The 13240-nt window shown below is 48.4% G+C and overlaps 1 protein-coding gene across 3 annotated transcripts in view; it reads right to left on the bottom strand.

Moving 5' to 3' along the window:
• Nucleotides 1-4635: 4635 nt before the first annotated feature.
• The window catches only part of HNF4A (hepatocyte nuclear factor 4 alpha), a 35645-nt gene continuing 27040 nt past the window's right edge, over nucleotides 4636-13240 (bottom strand). For all 3 annotated transcript variants that reach the window (XM_085079432.1, XM_085079430.1, XM_085079431.1), the window contains exons 5-10: nucleotides 12480-12639; nucleotides 9460-9543; nucleotides 8807-8962; nucleotides 8227-8463; nucleotides 7450-7572; nucleotides 4636-6799 (exon numbers count right to left, since the gene is read on the bottom strand). In XM_085079432.1, the coding sequence (XP_084935558.1) occupies nucleotides 6657-6799; nucleotides 7450-7572; nucleotides 8227-8463; nucleotides 8807-8962; nucleotides 9460-9543; nucleotides 12480-12639 (903 nt within the window). In that variant the 3' untranslated portion in view covers nucleotides 4636-6656. The remainder of the gene's footprint in view (nucleotides 6800-7449; nucleotides 7573-8226; nucleotides 8464-8806; nucleotides 8963-9459; nucleotides 9544-12479; nucleotides 12640-13240) is intronic.

Genomic DNA, 13240 nt, shown 5'->3' with positions numbered 1-13240 from the left:
GCTTCTATCTCAAGCCTGAGCTGCTTCTCCTGCACCCATTCCATTCCAGCAGAATGGAAAGGGCTGCAGGGAAGCAGCAGTCCCTACTAACCACCCCAGGCAGGGCCATAGCAGGCTCCAGACATGGTGCCTGGCTGTGATACAATCCAACAGCTATTCCTCTGCGCTCAAAGGATGAAGTGACTAAGGAAATATGCCCCAAATTACCATAAATATTCCACTCAGAGCCTGGAAGTGTGCATCCTCCAGGACAGGCTTCTGTGCCTGCTGTCACCCTGTGTGTGGTGGTGTGAGGAGGGGATTCACAGATGGGAGCCTCAGCTGGGAGCAGCACACGCTGCGCTGCAGGTACTGTCCCTGCTCTGCTCAGACTGTCCCTGCTCTGCTCATGCCATCCCCACACACAAGTGGCAGCCCAGACCCACATGCACAGCTATGAAAACAGGCACTAATGAGCAAATGCACACAAAGCTGTAGCATCTGCTGCCAAAGCAGGTTTCCCCCACATATAAAGGAATATGAAGCTGTGCTAAGGTACTCTTAGACCCCTGGGAAGCCCAATGTGTAGTGAGACAGACACAGCCTTACTCAGCCCAGGCATTGAGGGAAGACTTCCCCTCTCCTTGGCTTTACCAGCTTCAAGACCAGCAGTGTTTTTGCAAAAGCTTGGCGAGGAATGTGCTTGGCAGGGCCTCTGAATGTTTTAAATATTACAGGATTTCTGTAGTTTAATTTCACAGAATCACAGAATAACTTAGCTTGGAAGGAACCTTTAAAGGTCATCTAGTCCAATGCCCAGTTTAGTCTGAACTGAGAGTTTCCTTTTACTGTGTTTCATGATGCTCTGGCACACTGGAAGGAGAGCAGCTGTCTCTGAGGCAGGATGGGTCTCTGGCAGGATTAATCCTTACAAGGGGCTGTGATGGTGCTGCCCAGGGACCTTGGCAGCTGCTCCTTGCAGCCCCTCCATGGCAAAGGCTGCAGCTCTTTGAGCAGTGGAAACACTCAGGTTTGCTCCTGCAAGAAACCAATTTGTAAATGGTTTAGGACACTTTATGGGGGCAGAATGAGGGTACCATTGCTGGGTTGGACTGAGTGCTCCTGCTCTTGGGGCTTTCAGCCTGGGGTCCATCAGTGGGACCATGTATCAGTGGGTAGAAGTGAGGAGGGGTTGGGTTTTGGAATAACCTCTGAGTGCTGTCTTTGCACATCCTTGCAGTGAAGGAATGCAGCTGCGTGGTGGACTGTGAGGGGAGGAGCTGCACACAAGGAATAGTAGGATTTCAATGGAAAAATAAGAGCATGGAATGCTGGAGCTTGTCCCCACTGCCTCCTCCATGGGTGGGCAGCACAGCAGGTCTCCAGTGTGTGCTCCAATGTGAGGAAGTGCCACTAATCCCACACCTTAAAATATTGTTAAGAGAGGGCTAAAACCCACTCAGGACCAGGGATCCCTTTATCTATGCTGGAAGTGCTATAGTTTAGGGTCAGGCATTCTGGGTCTGACACTAAGGTTTCTCTTTGCTGCTTCTGCCTCAAGCTTTTTTTCTCAGTTGCTTGTTCCTGCAAATCAGCTCTGAGTGGATTCTATGCATGAGCCAGTATGTTCCATGTCAGTGGTTAATGGTGAGTAACCCGTCAGCAGGATTAATTAATAAGTGTTTTTAACACACAGCGAGGTTTTGGAGAGTCCTGGAAAGGAACAGAGTATTATGACTTACTTTATTGTAATGACTTTCCCGGTCAGTGAGGGGGAACATGTCATGTTCCAGCCAGTGCTGACACCTGGGTTGGCAGCAGCAGAGAGGAATTCCTGTCTGACTTGGGATGCTTTCTGCAGTGGTTGTCTGTCCAGGCATTCCCTCAGGCAGCTCTTGTGCTGTTTGTCACACCCAGGGCAGTTTCTAGGAGGAGGTAGGGCATCACAACAGCTCCCCCAGACCCCTCACTGGTGTGGGGTCCCCAGGCTCACAAGGGGTCCCTGGTCTTTGTGAGTCCATGGGGTCATAAGGGACTGCAGGGTCCAGCTGGGCAGAGCTGCCAGGTGTGAGGGGCTGGAGTGGTGCCTGGCCTGCAGAGCCCAGGGGTTTGTGTAACACTTGACTGATCTCCAGGTTAAGAGGGGTGCCTTCAGGCCTCTGGAAGCTGTTGGTCACAATCAGGCAAGTCTGGCATCACTCCAAATCCAAAGCCAGAGTAAGACTAGGAAATACAGTTCCCAAACCACCTTCTTTCCAGACCCACATTAGATTCAGAGATTTTCATCCCCTGGGCTTGAACTGGGAGCACTCTCTTGGTCCCAGCAGCCTCTCCTCCCTCCCAGGACACTGAACTACAGGTCACGACTGCGGAGTTGTTTGTGCTAAGCTCTCCTGCTCACTCCCACCTAACGAAGCTGACAGTATATTGCCATTTTTATTGGCCTGGCTGGCAACTTTTCAGGTGCTAGGTGTGTTTATGATTGTCAGGGTCACACCTCAATTTGGAATGGGGAGAGGGATTTTAAATACACCCACACCTTAGCATTGCTCCCTCAGCCTCTCTGAGTGGAAAGGGCTCATGCAGTGTGTGGTCTGTGTTCCCCAGTTGGTTGGTGATATCTGCATTAAGCCCTGAGGGAACTGGCCAGCCTGGCACATGGAATTGCCTGGCTCAGCAGTGCCACGTTGCTGAGCTGTGCCTGTTGCCTCTTGGTGTTCATGACTATCTGTGCCTGTGTGTGCACTTGTAAGTTTAATAGCAGCAATAGTTGCTTTTGTCAGAGATGATATGCAGGCCATAAAACTTGTTTGCCTTTTCTTTCCCCCCTCCCACTGAGATATGAAAGCTGTGGAAAAGGCTCCAAAGCCTGCTGGCTCTTTCAGATGGAAGTTATATAAGGAATATGAAAAGAATGCATTTCATAGTGGCCAAAGGACCTAAAAATACCATTTTCACAGATCTTTGCTTGGACATCATGAAAAGATTCCGCAGCTGGAGATAGTGCTCTCCAGGAAATCGTCCTTAGGCTAAGCTGCAGGCACAAAAAGCTCTTGTATTCAAAAACAATGTAAGGAAGTTGTGTGTCCAAGGCCAATACTCAGAGCAGCCATCTCCTGTGACATGGGACATTGCCTGTGGGCTCCAGGGAACCCAGCAGGATAAAACACAGTTCAAGACCAGTGTTTCAGGATGATTCCAGGCTGGAGTGACACAAGAGGTGAGAGTTGGAATCAAGGACGCCAATTAAGGACAAGGTTGCTTCTGGGACAGTTTACAAGTTTTTTTTCCTAGTGAGCTGAATCTAGCAATAAGAAATCTCCTGTAGGAACTGCACTGATTTAAGATTAACCAGGTAAAGGGCAACCTTGATAGAGCAGTTCATCGGAAGGAATCCAGGAGAATTTATTGCTTCAAAGATTTGATATTACATATATGGAGCTTTTAGGTCATATACCCAGGTAAAACCAACCATGGATCATGGCAGAGCAGTCCCAGGGACTTTTTATTTCACATTAAAGAGAATGAATGGATTAATTTTCTTTCTCTTGACTGGACTAACCACTCAGTCCTGTGTGTGCTGGGATAACATGTCCTGTCACTGCCTTTGGTTTCCTTGTTCAGGCATTCAGCAGAGGTGCTGGGGCTCTGGATCATTACAGGTAGTGAGGGCATGTTATTTGAGATCTGTCCTATTCTCCCAGATCCTTGACTCAGAATGGGGACAGGCTCTAAATGCTGTCTCCACATAGTCCTCAAAGAAAGTCTGTATCTCATCCCTGCTGACAGCTTTCACCAGCATGACTGTCACTGGGAAGCTGCTGGATGTGCTAATGAGATGGAAAATCAGGCTGCTCCTCATCCCTTGTACCTGGGATGAGACTGCCCACCTCGATTCTCATCAGGGGCTGGAGATGGAGGAACATGAGGGCCAATTCTGCAGATCAGAGCTGAAAATGCTGGATGGTGTTCCTTCCCAGAGACCTAATCTTTACAGCCATCTACACCTTTCTCCCCTCTTCCTGTTCTCTTCCTGGGCATTCTACAGCTGAGCACAGGCTCCCGTGGTCAGAAAAGCAGGTCATTAAGAGCCTTCCCTAATTGCCAGTGTATTTCTTCACCTTTACAACCAGTGATAAATTGACTTTCACTTGATCATCTTACTGTGCCCCGTAGGCTCAGTCTGGATCTCACTTGCTGCCAGCAGCAGGGTGTCTGTGTTTGAACCAAAGCACAATCCCCCACCCCAAAGTGCTCAGAAGTTACCTTTGAAATACAAGAGGGACATAAAAATGAACATGTTTGCAATGTGAATAATATGTTTTAGCTTCCTTTGCTTGGTTTTCAGAATGTGGTTATTTCAAGCCTTTAAGCTCCCCGGAATCATGAAAGCAAATATTTATTCTTCATGTTTGTTTTTGTTTTAATGAAAATTGGGATTGTCGTTCAATCTTATGATTCCAGCACACGTGGCTTCAGGACAGACACCAGCTAGCATTGGGCTTGCCAGGAAATAGTGACAGCTGGCAACACCATCAAGCACTTGTTTGGGCTTTTTTCTCCATACACATATGCTTTGTGCTCAGAGCAACAGGGAGGTGAGCCCCTTGATTTTAAATAAATCCTCCCAGAAGAAAGAAATCCATCTGTCTGGGAAAAGTTAGAAAATATTTTTGCATTTATTTTTCTTTTTTTTTTTTTAATGAATACAAACTCCTGTGAAGAAATATTCCTCTGTTTCCATTGGAAGGCAGAAACCAGAAAAAATTAATGTACAATATCGAGGAATACTTGGTGCAAATGGACCAAAAAGAATTCCCCACAAAGTATGTCTACATACAGGAAAAAAGGTTGCTGCAGATGGAAAAGACAGCCTGGTTATTATGGGGTTGGGGCTTTTTTTGCATTTAATCTCCCAATTATAAATAATCAATGTGATTTACAAAATAATTTACAGAAAATGATTGGATTCATCATTGCAATAAATTACTTGGTACGATGCCTCCAGCATTGAGACCATACCATACCTCTGACACCACCAGCACGAGGGGTTTCATTTTTGCATTGGAAATCAAGGGACAGACCTGCAGCTCCTCTGGCTGAGCTGGCTCAGATTTGTCCCCACCAGAGACCTCTTGGCAGCTGTGGTTCCACCATCCTCCTCATCCTGAGAGGCCAGAAATGACTCAGGCCTGCAGAGGTGCAGGGCTCTGGGAGCTCCAGCCCTGCTGGCACCTGGAGCAGCAGGCACTGGGAGCAGGAGGGCTCCTTTCCTGCTTTCAGCTGTAAACCAAAGGTCAGATCCGCAGGGTTTTGGCACAGGCAGGCACAGAGAAACAGGGACAGGACTGGAGGGAGCAGAGCAGGGTGGGCAGACCCCAGGCTGGGGCAAACCAAGGGGCTTGGGTGAGACAGGGTTATTGCTTGACCTGTCGCTTTTCTCTGCAGGACTCAAAGAATTGTATTTTTGAGGTTGGTGCTCTCAAACACTCTGAGGTCTGAAGGAGTCATAACTAATTCTTATCATGTTATGAAGACCTGTAAATCTGTTACCAGCCAGTCACTCTAAGCTGAAGGAGTGGCACTGCACTAGAGAAGTAGATTGTATGCCATATCTTAGCATTAAAGCTGGGTCTGAACTGAGATCCTGGGTCCCAATGCTCCCAGGACTTGGGAAGCCCAAGACCTTGGTCTAATCCGGGGCTCAGTCTCTTCTCACCCTCATAGGTCTCTCCCCTTCCTACATCTTTCCCCCACTTCCTCCCAAATAGAGATACAGTGGTCTTCTTCTGGCTGCTGAGAAGCAGTAGTTGGGCGAGTGATATTTTGGGCAGTGCTGCCAGCCTGTAAAGGGGTGACCTCATCCCATTAGCTGAAATCTCTGCAATCTCATGGTCCCTCAAATTCCCAGGAGGCAGTAAGTGATGCAAGGGAAGGATTTGGCAGTGGTTGCCTCTCTGAGCATTGTGGTGGGAGGGCAGGCATGGCACGGAAATAACAAAACCCCCCAAAAGGCAGAAGGATCCAAACAGTGGAGTATCTTGGCAGGCCAGACTTTGCCCCAGTATCAGCTGAAAAGATTGGTTAGACCTGCCTGGGAGGCTCAGTGTGCTGGAGGGTGACACCATGCAAAGGCCTGGGACTAGCCAAGGCTGAGGAGCAGTTCTGCCAGTGCTGCCTGGGCAAACCCCATGTGCTTCACCTGCTGTGATGTTCCTGGGGAAGCTTCCACCTCCACCAAGTCTGGCTAGACTGGGGACTGTCAGGGGGCTGGCACGGCTGTGGGAGGGAAGCCCTCCACTCCCACAGCACAGGGAATTGCTTGTTCACAGCATCTGGTGTGTGCTGAACCAATGCTGAGGTGGCAGTGGGGCAACAGCCTGTCCCCAGCCAGTCACTGCAACCTCCCCACAGAGGGAGGCAGGAATCTGGCCCTCCTTACAAGGACTGAGGGTTTCAGAAAGGCTTCAGCCTTAGTTCTGGGACTCAGGGCTGCCCATGGCACGTGCTGTCCATAGCTGCAGGAAGACAGCTTCTGGTGATGGTCAGTCCAATAAGCAAGTCCGTGTGTTTGTGCCCAGGGACCTCTGGATGGCTTCTCTTTTCACAGTGGCAGAGTCAGTTTGGGCTTTTCTCCCACACGGAGTTCTGAAGGAGGCCAGCTGGTGGGCAGGGTGCTAGATGACCTCCTGTTTCGTGATGGCAGGCTGTGGGATGGAGGTTGGCTGCTTTGCCACAGTCGCAATGGCTCCAGGCAGCAGCTTGTATTGCTCTGGTCCTGAGCCCGCAGGTGGAGATGGCTGTGGAGTTTCTGGAGTAGCTGAAGAGAGAGAAACCAAATTAGAAGAGTGCCTCACACACCTGACAGCACCAGGATCTGTCCTCAGTTGTGCAGGGTTTTGACATCAGCACAGCAGAGGCTCTTAAAGGCTTGTGTGTTTGCTGTAGGGCAACCCAGACAAGCAGGCATAGTTTGATGCCCCAAGAGAGCCACAACAACCAGTATCAAATGAGGGGAGCTACTGACGTTTTGACCTGTACTGACCACTTTTTTGGTCAGCCAATATAATCACAGCCCAATTTCCCCACTGGTGGCCTCATGTGGTGGACCAGATTCTCCTGTGTTTTTTCAGAGGACAAACTGAGGTGTGTCTGAATCACTCAAGGGAAGGGGAGCCTTGCCCCTGATTTCACTAAGCTCTGGATAGGATCATTGATCCCTTAAGGGCTATGTAAAAGTTACAGTCTGCCGAGGAGTATCTTGTTGAATCAGTTAGTCTGGCCTAATCTAATCTCACCCACCTCTCTATTTGTCTTTCCCTCCTTTCTGCATAGGAATTTCTCACATGCTCATTACGAGAGACTTTGTCTAGCTCGCAAATTCCCCTGCAAGGTAGAAACTACCTTCACAGCACACTGGAAAGCTCCTGGTTTCTCCTGGGAGCTCTGTGTCTCCCTGGATATACTCACACATCTGCCCATTGTGCATCTGAGGAGGCATTGTGTTGGCCACAATGACGTTTGTTCCCAGGTTCTCCTGGATCAGATGGGGGTGCAGGGGGTGGTGGGCATGCGGCGCTTCACTTGATGAGCCTGAGAACACGCAGAAGACATTAATTAGCAGAAGGAGACAGTTCAGATGGCCAGACCCACTGCACCCAAGTGTCCAAGGCTTTGTGCATGATCAGCTTGTGCAGAGGTGACTGAGGCACACCCTTCTCTTTTTCCTCCATGGATACTTTGAGCTAACTAACCCCAGCCTGCTGCCTGCATGTCTTCTTCTACAGAGTTATATATCTGAGTCACACCTCCACGGAAAGAATAGCACTGTGGGAACTTTTGTTTTTGTTTTGTCCCATTGGATGCTGCCACTAGAAAATCTAGGATGTTCTTTCAGCCTGAGCTTTCAGACCTTTTTGTTTTGATGAGTCCCTTCTGACAGAGGAGGATTAGTGAAATGGCTGCTGGTCTGGGGGGTGCACAACAAAGCTTGTCCATGTGCAGAGGGCTGGGGATGTCTCTGTGTAAACAGAGCCACATTTAATGCATCTCTTTCGGTGAGGAGAAGTAGAGGACACTTGGTTACTGCTGTCAAGAACAGGAGGTGATTTTGTGTGAGTCAAGGGCTGACCTGCAGACTGGCTGTCTCTGACTTTTCCAGATAGGCAGCACTGACTAAGGAGATTCTCAAGGGGACAATAATCAGGGAACACTTAGAGGCCTCGTGTCAGGTCCTCAAGTACTCACCTCCCAGCAGCATCTCCTGCAGCAGGTTGTCAATCTTGGCCATACCGAAGAGCTTGACGAACTGGATCTGCTCTATCATCTGCCAGGTGATGCTCTGCAGCACAGGCAGCAGCAGCAGCAGCTCCCCAAAGCGGCCCCGCGAGTCGTACTGCCGGTCATTGATGTAATCCTCCAGGCTCACCTGCACCTGGTACCTCATCCGCTTGATCTTGGACGGGTCACTCAATCCCTTGGCATCTGCAACAACCCACACAGCAAAGTGGCCTGGCTGCTTCCCCAGGAGCTGCCTGGCAGGGACAGCATGGAGTCTGGGCACAGCCTGAGGTGAGCTGCCTCAGACTCCCCATTGTCTGCTGGCAGGGACAGTTTTTCTCTTCTTAGACAGACGTCTCCCCTCCCTCTAAAAACAGTTTGGCCCAGAGAGGAGACCAGGCAGCATTTTCATAATTCAGAACTGGTGTTAGTCAGCATAACCCAGACTAGTCCCCTCTGATGGTCTGGGTTAACCCAGATGGTAACCCTCACCAAGCCTCTTGATGGTAACCCTCTTGATGGTAACCCTCACCAAGCTGGAACATACCTGGGTCGAAGAAGATGATGGCTTTCAAGCAGGCATATTCATTGTCATCTATCTGCAGCTCCTGGAAGGGGAGGACCAGCTCGTCCAGGATGCGGATGGCCACACGGTTCACCTCCACCAGCTCAGGGCAGTTCCGTGGGATGATGTGATCATTTCCTTCAGACAAGCAGCACAGAGACCATCACCTTTTCATTGCTCAAGACTTATCAGGGGTGACAAGGAGGTCAAAATGGGGTTAACTAATCCTGAGATAATTTTGGGGGTGGAGGAACTAAGAAGTTTCTCCTTCTGCTCCTTCCCTGTCTCAGAACACCAGAAATTACGATTGGTGTTTCCAGGAGCTGCTCAGGTGAGGAAAAGCTGACCAAGGAGTGAGAGCTTTTCTCTCAATAATATCACAGCCTGCTTACACAAACCCGGGGATGCATTGTGAATGTTCACAGTTCCCCAACTTTGCCACATCATGGCCTTGTGTCAATGTCAGCCAGGCCTAGCTGCACCCAAAGGTTGTGCTGGGCTTGCTAAAATACAGAACAGCTCAAGCCACCACCCTGCAAAAAGGATGTCCACAAACACTGCACCACCCTCTCCTTCACCCCAGCAGGGAAGCGTCACAGAAGCAGATGGGCTGGGAGCAGAAGTGCTGTTTTTACCTAGCAGCAGGACATCCTTGAACACCATGGACCTCTTGGCAGCTCCCAGTAACAGATGCTCCCCTGCGTGTGCGCGCAGCAGTGCTACCTGCAAGGGCAGGGAAAAGTTACTTGGGTGATGCAGAGACTGAGACAAGGCTGTGATTTCATGTAAGCAAGAGAGGAAGCTCAGCATTCCTGTACTACACTCAAAGATGGGGAGTGAGGATCCCTCTTCAGTCACAGTCAGAGAAAGAGATAAAAAAATCTTCTGTTCAAAACCAGTTATAAATCCAGCAGAACCAGTAGATAGACAGCCCCTGCAATGTCCCATATTCAGGACACGTCATGAGCAAGACCATGCTACACTGTCCCAGGGCCTCACACCAGTGTGGGACATGTTCACAGTGGGCTGCTTGCAGAGAGCTCCTACCAAGTGCAGAATCAGGGACCACACTCCATCCTGGGAGGTGAGGAGAAGTACAATCCCCTGCTGTTGGACAGCAGTCCCTCTGGGCTGTGCCCACCTCTCACTGAAATCACACTCCTGGGGACCCATGTCCAGCTGGCCTGTGGGGTCACCCCCTGGCCATTCATCCCCTCCACAGCCACAGGAATTGGAGACAGGCAAGCCAAAGGGATGTTTTTCTCCCCTGGCGTTAATGATTGAAGTGTTTCATTTTACACCCTCCAGTGGCTCCTGAGAATGTTCTGAATCTTTTGCCCTCCTTCAGTTAAAAATTTCAGAGATTTAGGCAGAAAGAGAAGTTAACAATTGGACATCCTGACACAGAGGCTTCTCAATGTCCAGCCAGGAGCTTCTGCTGGAGAAAACAATCATTAAACATTAATAGAGGAATTCTGAAAAGTATGTCCTGATGGGAATGGTCCTCTTTTCCAGTGGGTTATCCTCAGCATCTGACAAAGCCAAGAGAAGTCTTACCCTACCAGACATGCCAGGAGAATGTATCACCCATAGAAGAAAGCTCTGGTTAGGAAAGATACTGATATTTAGGAGTGGGATTTCTTTTTTTTTTTTTTTTCTTTTTTTTTCTTTTCTTTTCTTTTCTTTTCTTTTCTTTTTTTTTCTTTTTTTTTAAGATGGTGAAAAGGTTATGCAAAATAAACACAGTGGAAATCCTTGCAAAAAGACTATGCACACATGATACTGGGGAATCTTTATCTAGATGCCAAAACCTTGCCTGTCTCTATCACTGTCCAAACATGGGTGGATATGTTAGCTGAGCTTTCCTACCTGAGGAAACTTTGAGAAGCAAAAAACTGCAAGTCCCAGAAGGAAGCAAAGCTCTCTCTAGAAATTTCATGCCTACTGCAAATTCAAGAAAATTCAGTTTGTAACCGCTTTTTTTGTGTCCATAAAATTTGCTTGTTTGAGCAGGGTTAAAGTCAATTACTTCATCAAGGCAAAACCATCTCATCTGATCTTTGTTCTTGCAGTGATGAACCTGAGATACATCATTCTATTGTGGACTAGGATAAATATAAAGTTGTAACACAACAAAGCAGAACTTTGAGATGAAATGGCTTTGCCCCACCAAACCCAGCACTTTTGACATTTTGGTGCAGAAGGAGAATGAGGGGTTGGGTATGACCTTTTCTGCAAAAGGAGACCTATTTCATGCCTGTGGAGCAGTCTCTCCCTTGTGGGAAGGCAGGGTTCAGACTGTGTCATGTTTAAGTTGTGTTCTCTCCTTTGAGGAATTTTGCAGCCCCACAGCTGTAAAATGAGCTCATGTGGAAGTTGCTGTAGTTTGCAGAGTTATTGGCCAGGTTTAGGGCCTCTGTTCCAAATGGGATAAGGACATGGTGGTTTGTACAGAGCTACCCCAGGTCTGTGCTGGGCTGCAGCCTGTTTGCTGTGAAAATGGCATTTGCCATTGGAGTCCATTTTGGTTTCCATAATTTATAAATTGTATTTTCCTTAGTAATTTAACATATTTCTTATAGTTTAAAACAATTTAGCACTTGCACACATAGAAAAGAAGGAAACATGCTCCCATTTTAAGAGCACTGAATTCCCCAGAGCTCTGGGTGCTGCTGGGTGGTTACTAAAGAGCTCAGATTTAGAATTTAGGGGGTTTTAATGAGCTGGATACTCTTAATTGCCGGATATCCTTTTTCTTCAATATATAAAAATTACCATTAGACCAATAGGTCTGGCGACTGGTCCTAGCTGAAGAGAACACATGCTAGTTTTGTGACTGTACTCTGGGCAGATTGAAAATACCTTCCTGCCTGTGACAGGATCTGTGGTGGCCCTGCCAGCAGTGCTGTCCCCACCACACATGCTGTTCAAGGCTGGGCACACATCATGTCCTTCAAAACTTGTGCAGACCTCTGAAATTTAGACTTATACAGGAAGCCTCTCCTTGTACCTCTCTGAGGCTGCCTGAGATCCTGCAGTGCAGTTTTACAGAGAACACCAAACCCACTGTGCTTATCTTTGTTACAGAACCCGCATACGTCAATTTAGTAATTTGTGTTAAATGCAAAAATACTATTGCTTTTTAATACTGGAAAAATATTTTTTATTGCCTTGGCAGCAAACTAGTGTTTAGCTTCAAAATTCCATGCTGAGAGCGTGGATAAAAACATATCCTCAGGCGGGAGGCAGAAAGAGGTAGATTTTAAGTTTTGGGCAGACCTTGGGCCAGAAATCCGTCCTGCTAATTCTAATTGCCCCAAGCATTTGTATAGCACTTCAGGTTTTCAAAGTCCTCTGCAAACCATAATTAATAAATGACTGGCTGACCCCAAAATGCTCATCTGATAATGCACCTAATTCAAGCTCAGTGTTATCTGGCTGTGCTCATGGGCTGATTAGCAGCACATGCAAGTGGCCCGTGCTGGCATTGTATGGATGCCTGGCCTGTGCTGGCATTGTATGGATGCTGTTCCCAATCAGCTGCAGCAGTCAGGATAACAGAGTGCACAATGTGCATTTTCTTTGAAGGTCTCAGCTGGCTTTGGCTCCCCACTGCCTTTGCCAGGACAGAGCAAGGTGGGGTGGATGGGGGGACTTGCCTGGTCATCCAGGGGCAGCTCACAGAAGGGGGGGATGTACTTGGCCCACTCCACCAGCACCAGCAGCTGCTGCTTCATGGACTCACACACGTCAGAAATATTAGCAATCTTCTTCCCTCGGATGTCTCCGTTCATCACAGGAACTGGGGATGATATCTGGAAGGAGAGAAGAGATCCTTCAGCTTTCAGTGTCACAGAGGAAACACAGACAAGAAAATCCCCAGCCCATGAGAAGTGTTGGTGCAGACTCCAAAATCAAAAATTACTTTTTTCTGTTGCACACATCCAGCTCCCAGAATAGGTGACCCAACAAGACCCATTTAAACTGAGATCAGCCTGGGGATCTGTGAACATGAAATGCTTCAGAGCAGAGGCTGAGGATCATCCTGGTAAACTGTAATGCCTTGAATAGACTGGAAAGCACAGAAGAAACATTCCTAAAGCCAGGATCTTCCTCCCACTGAACAAATGTGCTCAGTCAAGATCCAGGAGGGAACAGAGTGGCTTGTGTGGCAGTCAGCCTCACCAGTAGAAAGCACACATCCACCCAGCGCGGCTGCACAAGCTACCTGGTCCCACCAAAGTGCAGAGAGCTGCTCCCCCTTCCACCCTGCTCCAGAGACAGTGCTTGGCCAGAGCTGCTGTGTCTGCTTTCCACAGGAGACATGCAGGCTCTGCTCCTCTCCTGAGCCATCATGAGCACACAAGGTCTCAGCTTTCCAGGTCTGTCATCACTTTCTGTGAGCACCAGGTCATT

This window comes from Lichenostomus cassidix, chromosome 20, assembly GCF_008360975.1.
Source record: "Lichenostomus cassidix isolate B80296 chromosome 20, HeHo_3.0, whole genome shotgun sequence".
Lineage (NCBI taxonomy): Eukaryota > Metazoa > Chordata > Aves > Passeriformes > Meliphagidae > Lichenostomus > Lichenostomus cassidix.
Note: the sequence above shows the minus strand (reverse complement) of the source record. Positions and strands in the feature narration are given on the sequence as shown.